Below are 16,734 nucleotides of genomic sequence, written 5' to 3' on the forward strand. Positions count from 1 at the left end.
ATACCAGGAACAAGGAAGGCTTCATAAAGGAGATAGAATTTGAAATGAGCTTTAAAGGATGAGTTGACAGTTGGCTAAATAAACTGTGTTAAATAAATACAATATAATATCAGTATACTATATTAATAAATGTAAATATGAAAAATTCAAAGAATAGAAAGATATATATGAATGAATAGCATGAAATGAGTACATACAACAATGGCTACAATGAAAAGAAAAAGAACAGTAAAACAAAACTGAATGCTTTGTGACTAAAATGCCGATCTTGACCCTGGAGAATAGCTGAGAAAATGTACCTCTTTCGCTGTAATAGTAGTGGATGAGGTATGCTTTCAAATTTTATCTTGCTAAACTGATTTTTTTCCCCTCTTTAATCTTTACAACAAGATATACTTGTGAGGAAAGAGAGGAGGGAAGAAAAATTTGGAAATGAATGTGATAAAACAACATAAATCCTCAATACAAATAAATCTTTTCAAGAAAAAAATTTAATGTGTACAATTTCAATAAGCAAAAAGGAAGGAGGAAATAATGTGTATATATATATTTGCAAGGCAAGGCAAACAGGGTTAAGTGGCTTGCCCAAGGCCACACAGCTAGGTAATTAAAAAGTGTCTGAGACTGGATTTGACTCCAGGGCTGGTGCTTTATCCACTATGCCACCTAGCCACCCCAATAATGTATATTTTAAAAGCACTTTGTATTAGTAAAACATTATATGAAAAGTATAATATAGAGGAATATACCATATATGTACATACATATATATATGAAAAGTATTAAACATTTATTATATGCCAAGCACTCTACTCCTGTTATATAATTAAATTCAATAAGTATTTATTGCTTTCCATATTCATTGCATTTCTGCTTTATTCTCATGTTTCATGAGGTACATATTTGCTGAAAGAGTAATTGCTTAGTTCTCCAAGAGAAAGTTTAGAAAGTAGTCCCTGACAGTTATATCCTTTTACTTTTAACACAATAGTCCACAAATTGCTTGGAAAATATCTGCCTAGAATACAATTAACTGAGATGAAGGGGAAAGCATCCCCTTAAAGTCTTTTTTTTTGTGGGACTCTTGTTTTTAGTTACTTCAATGTATAGATTATATATATTTAGGTTCTCAGAAATTTAAATTCCCTGACCCTTGGTTTTAAATTGCATATGTTTTCTTTTTTTCAATGTTTTTCTTTAAAAATAAAGGCAAATCATATTCTCTTTCTCTAGGTGTTGAGGAATGGTACTTTTTAAAGGTCCTGCTGTATTCACCCAATGAAATTGATATGTTTTCATACAGTTCCTAAGAAAGTCTACTTTCTTGCATTCTCATGACTGTCTGTCACATCAGCTTGGCATATGAAAGGAAAGAGGAACACACGGGGGATGTCAGGGGAAGGTCAAGCTCTAAACTGACAACACCCAACCAGTACACATAGATCAGATAAGAACTGGCAATCCTTTTGACAATTCTTCACTATCAGGCAGGGTTCGGTAGCCAAGAAAGTCCAGTGATAATGCCAGCTGGCTACTGTGATCATGAATGCCTCCTTTCCCTCCCCATACCCTAAGAGACCCATTGTTCAGCTTTGTCTGGCCTAGGTAAACATAGGATGGGGCAGCCCATGGATCCTGATTAGCTTCTGTTCTTGGTTTTAATTGGCCACATGGGAGCTTTGGGACCTTCTTTCAAAGAGTGGCCCAGTGTGAGGACTTGACAGTTGCTATAATATGGCAAGTCCAAAGTGGTCCACTGGTCCTTTTCCCTTTCTGTAACTGTGGTGATGGGAGTGGTTGGAGACTAAGTGCTGTTTTCAGTTAAATGAAAAAAATTTCTAGCTCTTGCTTCCTAGCATACTTTGTCTCCAGATTCCCAATGAAGAGAGATGGGGAATGGCTAGTGTTCTTCCCACCCTGCTGTTTCCACATGAACTAGGTGAACATGCATCTGGCTACCTTTTTGACTTTGTATTTCCTTCCTTGAGGAGATGATCTGACCTCGTTCATGGGACAAATGTGTCTAAGCCTTGGAAGTGACCGTGTGAGTTTGAAAAATTCAAATGCTCTGAGACCTATTGGTTTTTATCTGGCTAGCAGTAGAGGAAGTTTCTGCCTCATGGAGAAAAGTCACTCATGAGAAAATTGTCCCCAAACTGACCGAACAGACTTATATGGGAGTTGTGTGATAAAGCTGGGGTAAAATGCAAAATGTCTAATTAGTCATGACAATTATTTTCTAACCTAGTGAGGTTTAAATATCAGGCTCTTAGTAGACTGTAACATTTTAAAGTCATTCTGTTAATGTTTGAGATCTTTATGATTAGTATTTCTTTGTTTGCAGAAATAAACTACCTGGTCCCTACCTGATACATATTGTTCATCGAGCTCCTCTTTTCTTTTTGGGAAACCCTAGATATGAGTCCAAGGTAAGTTAGAGTGAAATTATCTTTCAGAGCACCATGGCAGGGATTTCACTAACAAATGTGTGAAAATAGGCAGCCAAACTTCTCTCACTGGAGGCAGGCTCCTCCAGGATTATAACAGTTTAACTACTTGCCCAAATGTAGAGCAGAGGGGTCTCTTAAAGGAAAAAGTTGTACTGTACTCTAGTTCTTGTGAACTCAGGATTTATTGTTAAACAATGAAAGTGGTTTTCTTATGACTTCTCAATTTTCCATTGGAGAAAATTCAAAGGCAACCACAACAGTACTGTCCCAATGTATTCAGGAATATGGATTTCCTGGATCTGTAAGAATTGATATACAGTAATATTTTGGGTAGAGGATGATGACAGGACATTGACATCCATAGGGTTGCACTAGATCTCAAGATCAAATGAATATATATTTAGGATTAAATCTCAAAAACCTTTAGATTAAACACTCATTATATAGTTGAGGGAACGGAAGCCTAGAGAGAGAAGTGACTTGCCCAGAGTCATTCAGACTATATCTGAGGCAAGATTCAATCCCCAGGTATTTCAAACCCCAAACCAGTGTTTAATCCATTGTACCATTTTTCCTCTAAAAACTCTACATATACATGGAAACTTATTTCACAAACCCTTCCATGAGCTGATGTGACACTAAGGGAAAAAAGTAGGCAGGACTTCTGAGGGTGTGTGTGTGTGAATTAGTCCAAATACACTGTTTTCTTCTGTGTTGACTTTAATATATATATATATATATGTATGTATATATGCACTACCTTCTGACACAACATATTTTCTTTCCCCATTTCCAATACTGTCTAAGGCTACTATGAGTTTTGGAGGTAGGAATTTTTGTTTAAGGAATGAAAATAAAAACCCAAGGAACCTTACTATTCTCATTAATCCATAGTTTGTAGTTTCCCCCAGAGACCGAAGGGAAAGGGATGAATCTCAGGAATAGTTCTATCATTTTCTTAGACTGATGGTGTTTATTTTTGTCTGATAATAAAAATGCTGGTTTTACATCTCTAAAAACGTGCCAGTTAAGAAACTCATTCCTACATCTGATATTGCTTTCAGGCTACTTTTCTGGTGGAAAAAAAATGAATCCAAGTAAATAGATATGCTAGAATGCACCATCAAGGCAAAAATATATATTTTTTGTCACCATTCCTTCAAAGTATAAATTTTCTAGTTAGCCAGCTGGAACATACACTAAAGAAAAAGAAACTATACCAATAAAGTAAATTTAAAAAAATCTTACCATGCTAATTTATTTATGATAATTTGTGATCATATTAAAAGGATAAGATGAAAGAAAGGAGTATGTGATAGAAGTGAAAATAAAGTCCATGAAAAGAAATTAAATTTCTTCCTTTCTTCCTTTTCTTTTTTGGAGAAAATAGGGGAGTCCTTTTCAAATTAACCTCCAAAATTTCTGTCCCAAAAGAATTAACAGAAGGAAATCATACATACCAAAATGTTCATTTAAACGTGAGGTGACATTGATAGCAACTAAGTTGATTTTATTCATTAGGAAGGAACTAGTAGAGGGCATCTCACACTTGAAGTGCTGATACCTTGGCAAGCTTTCTATAGTTCTCAGAGATGGGATTGTTGCTGCTAGATTTGAGTTCGATTCTGCCTGTGAAGAATTATGATTCTGACCCAGGAATTCAGATGTGGAAAAAAAAATAAAGATTTATTAAAAGAAGTTAAAACACAAAAGAAAGTGATAGGTAGAGAGAGAATGAGAGGTAAAAGAACAGTCAAGCAGAGCTGACTGACCCAGAGAGTTAGAGACTCCTGGCCCTGAGCTGAGGTCCAATCCAGATTTTTAGGTCTTATCCAGAGGGAAAAAGGTGAATTCCCTTCCCCCTTACTGGACCAGGAATTAGGTAGAGGGTTGAAGCCTGAGGAGATCAGGATACAAATTTTACATTGAACCTTGAAACAATGGTAGTTGATTTACACCTCAAGAGTGGGAGACCTCCACCCAATTTAACAAGATTTAACAGTTTACAATTTAACAGATTACACATTTTGTTTCTGCTACATTCATAATTCTCTACATCTTTTCCCTGCATCAGAATGAGCTTCTTTCTCTGAGCTCCATCTCTTTCTATGGGCCAGCCCTCACTAGGAGCTGTGAATCATTAGATGGGATTTTTTTCCCCCATTCAGAATTGTCTCTCAGGATCCTCTGGCACACCCAAGAATTGCTGTTTTCTGAAGCCTGGGACCTTGAATTTGTGGTTTCCTGAAGCCTAATTTCATGACCTTGGCATAGTAGAGTTGACTCTCCACCTGAAGAAATAAAGCATTCTTAACTATATACAGTAATTACTTTTGGCATGGAATCAATTAAAATACATGCATAATAAAAATAAAATATAGAACAGCAATTAAAATATCTATAGTAAAACATCTGACACTTGGATGTGCCCCACAGCCTCTCCCAAAGCACTGGAGTTTGCATAGTACTCAGTACTAGGTGGGAACCCAAGGATTCTAGGAAATGCACAATTTGAATTTGCTTGCTTTCCCACTCTCTGCTATGGTCTTTAGACAAAGATTAAGGCTTCTCATAAAATAGAGGATGGCTGAGCTCATATCCAGTATGAGCTGGGATTTCCAAAAGTCACTGCTTTCAGTCTTGTCTCTGGTGGGGATTGCCCACAGAACAATCTAGCCTTACCTAGTTTATTGCTCATGAACCCAGGGAAGGTACATGAAGGTAGGGGAACACATGGAGAAACTCTCTGTTCTGCTGGCCATTTTATTTCCTCTACTCCCTCTATCCCTGACCTTTATTCCTGGTGCTTGAGAGCTATCTCATCTTCTGTTTCTTCAGTTCTCCTTGGCTTTGAAATTTCTATATGAGGAGGGTCAAGCAAAAACACAGTCACACAGCACAGAGATAGAGACATGTGAATTCCCTCTTAAGTGTTGATGTTGCATAACACTATTTTTGGAAAGTTGGTAAAAATTGGACAATGGGTGAACAAATTATGTCTTATAAATGTAATTGAAGAGTTCTTTCATAAGGAATAACAAATATGAAGAATTAGAGAAACAGAGGAAGATATATTTAAAGGGATAGGAACCAAATCTATCATTTCATTCTATGGGATAGCTTCTAGGTAAGGGAACTCTTATCAAAGCGGGCAGACACCTTCACAGTTCGAATTCTTGGAGAGTTAGTTGCCTAGGTCACACTGTCAGAATGTGTCAAAGTTAGGATTTAAACCCTGTTCTTGGATTCAAGACCATTTCTCTATTCAGTTTGTCAGACTTCCTCATTTTCAAAGTGCAAAAAAACCAGCTAAAACAACAATAAAGGTAATGACTAAAATAATATAAATTCCACATGAAAATGAAATCAGTCAATTATAGTAAATAATGCTAATACTACCATACTCCCAGTGTTAAGGGATACACATCTTTCTGTTGATAAAGGTGATGTGTTTTTCTTTTTATTTCTTTTCTGGGGAACATTCATACTCTCTAGGAGCAGAGGAATGAGATTCAGGGAAAAAAGCCTGTTGTGCTAAAATAAGATATATCAACTAAAAAAAAGATTACCAAAGAGTTAAGTAAATCTTTATCACAATGGCACAGTGGATAGAGTGCTGGGCCTGGTGTAGAGAAGACCTGAGTTCAAATCCACCTCAGATACTTAACTAGTTTTGTGTCCCTGGACTGACAAATCACTTATATCCTATCTGCTTCAGTTTTCTCAATTGTAAAATGTGGATCATAATTGCACCTACCTCCCAGGCTTATTGTGAGGCCCAAATGAAATAATATCTGTAAAGTATTGAGAAGAGGCTTGGGACAGAATAGGTGTCTAATAAATATTTGTTTCATTCCCATGTCCTTTATATAGAGTGCTTTAATGTAAAGTATGTTGCTCACAATGAGCCTTATAAAGTAGGGTAAGTGTAAATGGATGACTGTCTCAGGTATAGATGTCATCAGTTTGCCAGGCCAAGGAAACCTTTCCATATGGAAACAAGCTAGGGAACTTGTTTCAGGGAGAATCATGGTGATAAAATGTAAGGAAATACCTTGGACAGACTGTGGAGCATGAGGAGACAGCTAACTAGGTGGTAAAGGGAACCTCTTTGATTGGTTTCAGAGACATTCAAAGAAGTCTGCCAGCATCAACTATGCCCTCTTTTGTTTGCGGCAGTCACTGTAGGGGTTCTATCACTGATTTACTTACAGCATCCAGTAAGAGATCTTGCTGTAAGGGAGAGTCCTTAGGGCTTCCTACCCGTCTGAGACATGTAGTCCTGAGAAAGAGGCCTCAATTCATTTAGTTCTTTTCTACTCTGGGTGAAGGGAGTGGAAGCTCCAACTTTGGAAGTTTTGAATGTTTGGAGAGCAAGATCCAGTAATCTGAGTCAGAATCTAAACCATTCTTTAAAACAAACAATTCCTTAAGCAAGGAACAACTTTTGGCAGTGATCTTTGGGACCCTAACCCTGTAGTAACTGAAACAAGGATTCATTTGGTAGAGATGGCAACTATGGGCATGAACCTAAGCCTATTCTTTTTTTTATGTTTTTTTTTTTTTGCAAGGCAATGGGGTTAAGTGGCTTGCCTAAGGCCACACAGCTAGGTAATCATTAAGTGTCTGAGGCCAGATTTGAATTTAGGTACCCCTGACTCCAGGGCCAGTGCTCTATCCACTGCGCCACCTAGCCTTCCCTTAAGCCTATTCTTCTAAAGACCAGTGATGTTGGGGAGAAGATGTCCTCAGAACTATTGTGAAGGAAAATGTTTATATATTTGCTGTTCTATATCTTTGTGAATATCCCTTTGTAAATGCTAAATAATGTTGTGGCTAAATGGGGGGTTGTCTAGTCACCCTCACCCCCCCCCAAAATGGGGAAACTTAGCTAGTGGATACTTGAAATGATGATATTAAAAAGAGATATTATAACCCCTTAGAGACATTTCCTAGAACCCTGAAGGTCAAATGTAGCAGCTTGGCTCTGGAAGAGCATGAATGTTATACACGTGTTATTTCCATTTTGCAGATGAGGAAACTGAGGCTCTGGGAGATATATTTGGTAGTCATTATTATGTAATTCTACTCATGAAAAACAGAAATATGTAAGCATATAATCTGGATTACTTGTAAGGGAAGTTTTGCCTGGGCTAAACTGAAAGAGTTGAAAGTTTAGTTCTTTCTAGCAACTAGTTCAGTAGCAATCTCATTGACTGCTATCTGCAGTCTTCCTCACCAACAACTTGGATCAATAATGTCTTTGGAAGACTAGATGGGTAGAGTATCAGAAAATTTGTTCTCTTCTCTTTAGGATGCCACTGTCTTCCCAGTCATGGTGTTTTTAAATTCTGAAAACAACTATCATGGGTCAATGGGAAGATAATGAATAAAAAAAATTGATGACAGTCTGATAATTTTGGATGTTTTTGTAGGGGAGGGGCTGAAAAGATGAAATCATTAGCAAAGCAAAGAATTTTAGAGATAAAGAAACCAATATTGTCCCTGTGTCATATCTAGGTAAACATTAAGGCCTAACTCTTGCTGTCAGGTGTCAACAAGTGATGCTAATGATCAGGAACTTTGTCAATCTGAGGAAGTTGGTAGAGGAAAAGTGGCTGCATACCCTAATTCCACCCTCCCCCATTTTTATTAAACTTTACTGTTCCTTTTGTAAGACAAGACAATGCTAGGGAACAGCCAGAATGTCTTAGGGTTGTGACTTTTCCCTTCCCTTCCCTTCTCTTTCCATCTTTCTTTCCCTTTCCCTTTCTTTTTTTTATATATAAACTCCCATTTCCATTTTTTGTAATGGAAATCAAATCAAAATTGTCCTGTTCCCCAATCTAATACTACTCATGATTTTTTCTGTTCCCTTTCTTCTCTTTTGCTACTTCTTCTGAATGTTCATTTCTTCAGCTCTTTGGCCCTGGCTTCAGTCTCTAGAATGCTTTCCTTACTCCCTACTCCTTCTTCTTTTCCCTCTTTAACTCCTTGGAAAACAGAGCTGGGCTATCAAAGGACTAAGAAAAAATTTTTAGAAAAATTAGTGGGGGGAAAAAAGCTTATGTTCATATTGAGATATGTTAAATGCTCTTCATTGTGACTCTGTAAATTACCTATGTTAGGAAAATTAATTGCAAAAATCAGTCACAAATTACCAAAAAATAAATCACTGAAAAGTCGGATGTAAGTAATGTAAAGAGACTAGGGGAACCAGATATATTTACTTAGATTTAGGGGCCAACAGAATTGATAGAGACAGCATGCTCTAAGCTGTCCTTGAAAATTATGAGTCATAACCCACTTTTAATGGTGTTGTCAACAGATCCAATGGGATAAATCATGTGTTACAGACATAAGAACGAAGGACTCTGCTTTTCTCTGTGCCAACTGATTTCATTGTTCAGTTGGGCTACCAGGCAAAGTAAACATGGGATCACATGTCAGTAAGGGACATTTTTCCTTCCATCCTGGATGAACACAAAAATCAATTCACCATAGAGTTAAGTAAAATCTTTCCAAAAGACAGAATGATGGAATACATGCCTTTTCATGGTTCTTTAAACCCTGCAATTCCATAATTCATTCCTAAGTAGAAGGATTAAGTTTAGCCCCAGACAGGGATTCTGTCTTGGATTTCCAGCCTTACTCATTCTAGATAAATACCCTCATAGTGTCCCTCCTCTTCCATTATTAAAGCTTACTCTAGGAAAGGGGTCTGAATACAGACTTAGCACCTGGTCCCTTGTACCCTTAATTTAGTGCCTCATCTTGAATTGTAGAATAGAGTGCATTGTTTCTTCTTCAACGAATTTCAGGCTGTATGGAATAGTTGGGTTGGGTACTATGATGAGGAAGAAGATTTTTCTGTGGCCTGAAATCATACCAGTCAGGCAAAACCATCTATTTTGCCTACTTAAGGCTATCTCTAACCCCAGCCATTTCTCAGGTCATATTTGATTTGATAGACACCGCAAAAACTGAAGACTAGGTTTAAGTTGGTGGTAAACAACTGTAGTGATTGCCTGGGGCTCATTTTGGGGTCAGTGAGTTCACTAAGGCCAGATTTAGTTGCTTCCAAAGTGTATACAAATCTACAAATTTGCTCTAAAGTCCAAGCAACTCTTGTTACTTCTCAGATGGCAGTGGTACCTAACCTTTATACAGTGTTTTATGATTTGCAAAGCATTTTCCGATCTTCCCAGGAAGGCAGTCCCATTACAGTCCCCATTTTATAGGAAATTGAGGCTAAGAGCAGTTAAGTCAATTGCCCTAGGGGCTACACAATAAAGTCTTCCCAGTTCTAAATCAAGCATTCTATCCAATTTGCCTTAGTGAAAGTGCTAAGAACCCTTCATTGACTGTCATTAAATTTTTAGTAATAATAATAATAGCTCATATTGTCTTAGTATTAATAATAAGCTTAATATTTATGAATCCAGAGTGAGATATGTATGGCAGGTGCTCAGTGATCTTAGACCTCAGATCTTATTGACTTACTAGCTGTGAAACACTGGTCAAGTCACTTAACTTTTCCTGCTTCCATTTTCTCATCTGTAAAATGAGCTGGAGAAGGAAATGGCAAACCCCTCCAGTATTTTAACCAAGAAAACTCCAAATGGAGTAGGGCATGACTGAAAATAATCGAACTACAACAAAATATAGAGTTCCGTTCTGGGCATCATCTTTTAGAAAGAATAGGATGGGGAAAATACAGAGGAGGATGACCTGGATCTTGAAGGGCCCTAAGTTTATGCCACATGAGGAGTCATAGAAAAGAAGACTTTGGATTATCAAGTTATTCAAAAGCGTAATAGACTCAGAAGGTAGTGAGTTCCTCCTCACCCTAGGTCTTTGAGCATAGGTTAATTGAACCTTTTGGGGGAGTTATATAGGAGTCAAATCTGAGTTATCTTCCAACTCTAACAGTTAATCTGTGATGTTTTTCAAACCTTAAGGTTTGCAAAGTGATTTACAAATTTCTTTGATCCTCTTTTGATCCCTGTAATGGAGGATACATTTATCTGCATTTTATAGATGAAGGAACTGAGACAGAGTAGAGAAGTGATTTGCCAGCATAATTAGGAAAGGTGTGAAACAGGATTTTAACCCAAACTTTCTAACTTCAGGCTCAACACTATGACACATTTCTTTGATAATCATTAGCAGCTATTATTGCTGCTAAACCATCATCAATATTATTTGTTTTTGTCTGGACTTGCAATTTCTTTTATTGTTGGAATGCCTAAAGAGGAAATTCTGTCAATATGTTTCAGCATCTACTCAGCAATTTATAGCCTTAGAAAGCTATACATTGCTTATTTGTTATTATTATTTTAAACCTCTCTTCCCCTACTAGATTTGGAATCTTAGGAATTTGGATTTGATTTGGATCCCAAGTTCTGCTACTTAGTGCATCCTATGTCATATTTCTGAACTTCAGTTTCTTCATTTGTAAAATGGTAGTTGGACTAGATGATATTAAAGATCTCTTCCAGATCTAAATCTGTGGTGTTCCTATAAACACCATACATTATGATTTATTGTATATAAAATGTACTTTACTCAAAATGACTTTGTTGATATAGATTTTTCAAGTATTATTTTCATTTTATAGTTGACACTTAGACTGCTTAAGTGACCTGTCATGGTCACACAGCAAGTAAAAGCAATCAGAAATGAAACGGATTGAAATCCCCAAGCCTTGTTTTTTCTTAAACTATCATATTATGACTAGACATAAATATTGTAATATAACTAGATATGATATAAATAATTACATATTCAATATATTCAATAATAATGATTCTTTACCATTTCAAATAGTGCTCCATATCATCTTCATTTACATTTGCTCAATGGAGTTCAAACAATAAGTCCCACAAACAGGATTCTGTTTTGTCCCAAATAGCAAGGTCTATATACTTATATTATATCCATCAATCTCAAAGGACCACAAAGTTCATAAAACATTTAGTATTCTTTTTACCTCTGATATAATCCATGCTGGCACCAACATTCATACCCTCTTCCAAGGAATTTTATCTTAAATGATATTGGGTAGCATGGGATTGTCACAATAAAACCAATTTCCAGTATAAGAGGAGATGCTGGTCTCTTCTGCTGACTGGAATGCCAATCCCAAAAGCCAAGTAACCAGCACAAAGCCTTGAGTGGAGTCAATGACAAAGCCAGGATTATAACTTGGGAGTTCCCTGTTCTTGGACTCAAATTACTAGACTCAAAGTCTATCAGCAAACAGCCAAATCCATTTTCTTTTACATTCATCAAGGGCATATAAAAGTTTATTTCTCTGATCTTGCCTTTCCCTTACCTAGTTTAATTCTTCTTTTATGGCCAAGAGTTGTTTTTGATCAGGGTTATGATAATCAAATCAAAGGAATGGGATTTAATAAGCTAGGAATAACAACCCTGCTACTTTTCTACACAACCAAAAATCTCTTAAGTAGTTTTGGATAACTGTGAGAATCTGTTGGTACTTTTGACATTGTTTTTAATAGTGTTCTAAAGCTGAGCTTTATCCACATACTGGCTGCTGTCACAGAAGTTCCTGAGTCATACAAGTCTGTTACTGATACATAGACAGAGATCTTATTTATGTCTACACAAATCCTGTGTGTCCTAAGTATGGTACTGCTTTGGAAGTTCAACAGATAATTAAGAATAAAGGAAGCAAAGATAACTAATATATAAAATATCTACATCAATGTAAACAAAGTCAATAATGAAAGACAATAAGACAAGTCAAATATAACTTCTAATACAGGTATTGTTTAGTCATTTTAAATCACATCTGACTATGACCCAATTTGGAGTTTTCTTGGCAGATACTGCAGTAGTTTGCCATTTCCTTCTCCAGACTTGCTCAGGGTCACACAGTTAGTAAGGGACCAAGGCCAGATATGAACTCAGGAAAATGAGTCTTCCAGAATCCAGAGTTGGCATTCTATATACTGAGTTCTTTATAGTGCTGGTACTGAGCTATCAAAAATAAAGCACACACTCTTCCTTTATTTTAACAATCAGGAAATAACAAGGATAGAAGGTTATTATGGATTTCCCTTTTCACTTTTTGAAATCTCTAGCTTTTTTCAAGGGCATTCTCCCAGTTGTTAATATACTTTCCTTCCTGAAAATAGTTTATAGTTGTAATAAATTGGGATTCTCTCTGGGAGAATGCAAATTCCTTGAGGCCAGGAATTGTTTCATTTTTACCTTTATATCTCCAGCAGCTAGCGTGGCGCCTTACATCATATAGATGTTTGCTGGATTTAGTTATTTGGGGGAAATTTACTATGTGGTAAGGTTTGTCTTGGAAGTTATCTGTTATGTTCAAGAAAAATATATTATGAAAATTTGTCCCTAGAAGATTGTGATATTGAAAGGTTCCAATTCTAAAGATTCAATTTTGGTTCATAGATTAGAACTTAGAAGGAACCTGACTCTTCACTTTAAAGGCTATGACAGAGTCCTAGAATGGTTTAATGCCCAGGGGCAAAAAGCTTACTAGTAATGAAAGTCAGATTTGAACAACAGATCTTCTTGACTCCAAGTTCAATGCCAATTTGTGAAAACTCAATGGCATAGGAAAAAACACAAGAATGATCTTTATGTCCAAGGGCTAGAGCAACACAACTATCTTCTAGATATATAATAGTTGTGTTACATTTCTGTACTCAGCCATTCATAAGTTGCAAAGGCACACTTACACAAATATTTGCTTTCTTCCTTGGAGTTTCCATTCTTTTTGATCCTTACATATCATCCCCATTATTCTAAGTGATGCAACATATGCTGCTATAATGAAACAATAGGAAATTTCTTCCTAACATCTGCTGTAAAATATTATAATGTGTATGTAATTTTATCTCTTTTAAAATTTTTCTTTTTTTATTGTTTTTTGAATTTTACAATCCCCCCCAGTCTTGCTTCCCTTCCCCTCCACAGAAGGCAGTCTGATAGTCTTTACATTATTTTATTCCTTTTTTAAAAATAGTTCTAAAAACTAAAATGATCACATTTGACTCTTGACATTGTCTGAAGAAGAATTCTGAAGACTTTGTTTCAAGAGGCTGGTTGAATTTATTATAAACCAGACAAGGTGATATCATTTCATGAGAGCACACTGAAAACCAGAACTAGTATGTTCAGAAGCTACTTAATGATATCCAGATCTCATAGTGAACAAAACAGCATGGGAGATCTCAGCCTTATGAAAGTCAGCCTCTAGAAGTTTGACATGATGAGGCTGTGGAATCAGGGTTCTATTAGCCTCTTCTAAGCTTCATCAGTGGATGCAGCTGTTCCTGTCTCCCACTTAATATATGAGAAATAACTCCTCCTTTCCTCACTGAATTCCCTAGAAAACAAAAACCCAACTAATAAAATTCAGTCTGGTGGGAGAAAGATCAAATCTATTCTGGATGTTAATAATTGCTTCAACTATGGAGGGAATATTTTTTTTCTCTTCCATGAATGTCAAGACAGCTTCTTTAGTGTCAGTCTACAACATATTGAGTTAACTCAAATGATGTGTGGAATCTGAAATTTCTTTTAGTTAATTTCCCCAGAAATCAATTAAAGGAAGAAACAAGAAAATGCTAAATTCTATTAGAACTAGTCCCAAAGCTTGAAATGCCATGTCTCAGGCTAATAACTTCATGATTGTTTTTCCCCTTAGAATTGCATTAATAGAAATCAATGCAGCTTAATCAGCATTTGTCATGACCTTACAGTAAGAATAGAAAATAAAATACATGATTTCTTTTATTTCAAACTAAACATATGTAGTTTATGTTATAAGGAAATGAGGAAATTTAAAAATCATATTTTCTTAACAAATTTTCTTTGTTAATCCTAAAAACAGTAATTTGGAGAACACACAAATCAAAGGGAAATTATGGCTTGGAAAAAATTCTAATTAAAATGAAGTTATCAAAGAGCATATTACAATTAATACTACTGAGACAAAGCAACAACCCTTGGTAGAGAAAACAAATGAATGAGAATATGTCAGTGACCATGCCTAGCTAACTGACCAACTTAAAGACAATTATGTTACCATAAGTCAGACCCTTAGAGGAGATGCCAAAGTAAGAAATATAAGTAACTTTAAAAGTCTAAATAAAATGCATTTTGAACTACAAAAGACATGCTCCTAAAAGAAAAAAAAAACAAAGTTCTATTTCAAAGAATTATTAAAGAATTTTAAATATACTTGTTTGCTGAATAATTCCAATGACATATTCATAAGGAATGATTTTTGAAACTCCTTAGGAATCATGATAACCCCAGTTCTTGTCCATATAGATCATACTCTTTAAACAAGATATATTCTGTTAGGATAGTTGGTAGAGGAAGCCTCTCTATAAATTCTGGTTTGCACAGTCTCTTTAGTCCCACAAGTCTTCGAATTCGTAGTCGACACAAATGCTTTAATGAGCAGGGATTCTCTTAAAAAAAGGAAAAAAAATAAAAAGGTATTATCAAACAGACCATATTGATATTTTTTGTGACAATATGGAAATGCATTTTAGGAACAAACACTTTATTATAAAAATCTCAATTCTTGTTCATCTTAAATGAAGTATTATAATAAATTCCTAAAGGAAGAATATGTTCAAAATGTTAGCTGTGGTTTTCTATTCATTTTTTGGAAACTATTAGAGAATGACATTTGTACATGTCTTCCTGTGGTCTTTGCCCTACCCATTTCCTGAGTATACAGAAAATTTCTGCCTCAAGTTTATCATACCTTTGAAACTGTTATAACTTTGTGTCATTTCAAATAAAAGATCAGTGTCAAGTTTATGCCTCTATCATATTTATATCCCAGTTGCATTTTCAGTTTCTTCTAAAAATTCAATATCAACCTACTTTAGTTAAGCACCGGATGGCAATATATATTACCATTTCGATTTTCTGTGTTTTTATAAAGGCAAGCACAGCTAGTGGATAGAGAAGGGCTGGCATCAGAGTCAGGAATATCTGGGCTCAAGTCCCATTTCTGACCCAAAGTGGTTGTATGACTCTGGGCCAGACATTTTATCACTCAGTGACTTAAGACTTTAAATTGCAGAACAGATGCAGGGGCAGTTAGATGGTAAGTGGGTAGTCCTGGAGTTAGTCCTATGACTTCAGATACTAGTGTGTGATCCTGGACAAGTAACTTCTGTTTGCCTCAGTTTCCTCATCTAAAATGAGGATAATGATAGCACCAACCCTCTCCCCAAGGTTTTTATTGAGGCTTAATTGAAATAATAAATGTAAAACACCTAGAAGAGTATCTGATACATAGTAACTGATATATAAATGATAGCTTTCATTTATTTTTTAGATCCATTTTGGTAAGAAAAAGATTCCTCTCTAAGAGTTTTTTCTGACATCTAAATCCCGGGTGTAGTAGAGTCTCTAAAATATATTTATTACAATAAATGTAATCATATGAGTATCTCATCTTGGACAGTTGGTGATTTTATCCCAAAAGGATTTCTCTAATCACCTTTGTGATATTGTAAATGTCCTGCCAACAGTCAAATACATGCATTTTATTAAAACACTGTTTTCTAATGGTTTGAATATATAATGCTGATAACCAGGCTGAACAGAATCATTAGCTCTACTTTTAGCATATTGTAATTGTACTTGACTCCCCAATAAACCCATTTTTTTATATTTAAATGGAACAACACTGACATCCAGTGGCCAGGTACATTAATTGTAATCGACTAGTCTTCACAAGTTGTTGAGATAAAACTTCAATATTCAATTAGATTTTGCCCCTACGAAACACTGAGGCAAATTACAGTGACCTTGTACTTCAGCAAATGCTTTCCCTGAGCTGAGAAAGTTGTTCCTTTTCTGGTAACCTTTTGGTGATAAAACTCTCTCTGAACTGACCAACTGAGTTGGTCCTTAGACAACAAATTAGATAATTTATAGTCAGGTCTATAACTAGTCACCTCTCCAGTTCTCCTTAGCTTCGATGGCATATAGTCTTCAGGAATCTCGTGTGAGCTCCAAGCCATGCTGAGGCAATGGAGTAGTTCTTTTGTGGAGAAGCTGAAGAAGGACTTAAATCCTCCGGGGATCCATGATTGTTTTGGCTTGAAAAAGCTCTTGAACCACAGAACTCATAATTCCTATATCTACTAGTAAATTCTTGAGTTCGTGTGGCCCCAAAAAAAGAAAAAAAATTATCATCAGATAACCAAGTCTCTAGTGATGAGACTTATCTTCCAACTTGAGTTGGAAGCATATC

General features: G+C 35.9%; 1 protein-coding gene across 5 annotated transcripts in view; it reads right to left on the reverse strand.

The window, feature by feature from the left end:
• Positions 1–4,179: 4,179 nt before the first annotated feature.
• ASB15 (ankyrin repeat and SOCS box containing 15) overlaps positions 4,180–16,734 on the reverse strand; it is a 59,740-nt gene continuing 47,185 nt past the window's right edge. For 4 of the 5 annotated variants that reach the window (XM_074193800.1, XM_074193801.1, XM_074193799.1 and 1 more), the window contains one exon: positions 11,228–14,926. In XM_074193800.1, coding sequence (XP_074049901.1) covers positions 14,754–14,926 — 173 coding nt within the window. In that variant the 3' untranslated portion in view covers positions 11,228–14,753. Of the gene's footprint in view, positions 14,927–16,734 lie in introns of all 5 variants that reach the window. The other variant, XM_074193803.1, reaches the window with a different exon arrangement.

The sequence above is a fragment of the Macrotis lagotis genome, chromosome 7 (assembly GCF_037893015.1).
Source record: "Macrotis lagotis isolate mMagLag1 chromosome 7, bilby.v1.9.chrom.fasta, whole genome shotgun sequence".
Classification (NCBI taxonomy): Eukaryota; Metazoa; Chordata; class Mammalia; order Peramelemorphia; family Peramelidae; genus Macrotis; species Macrotis lagotis.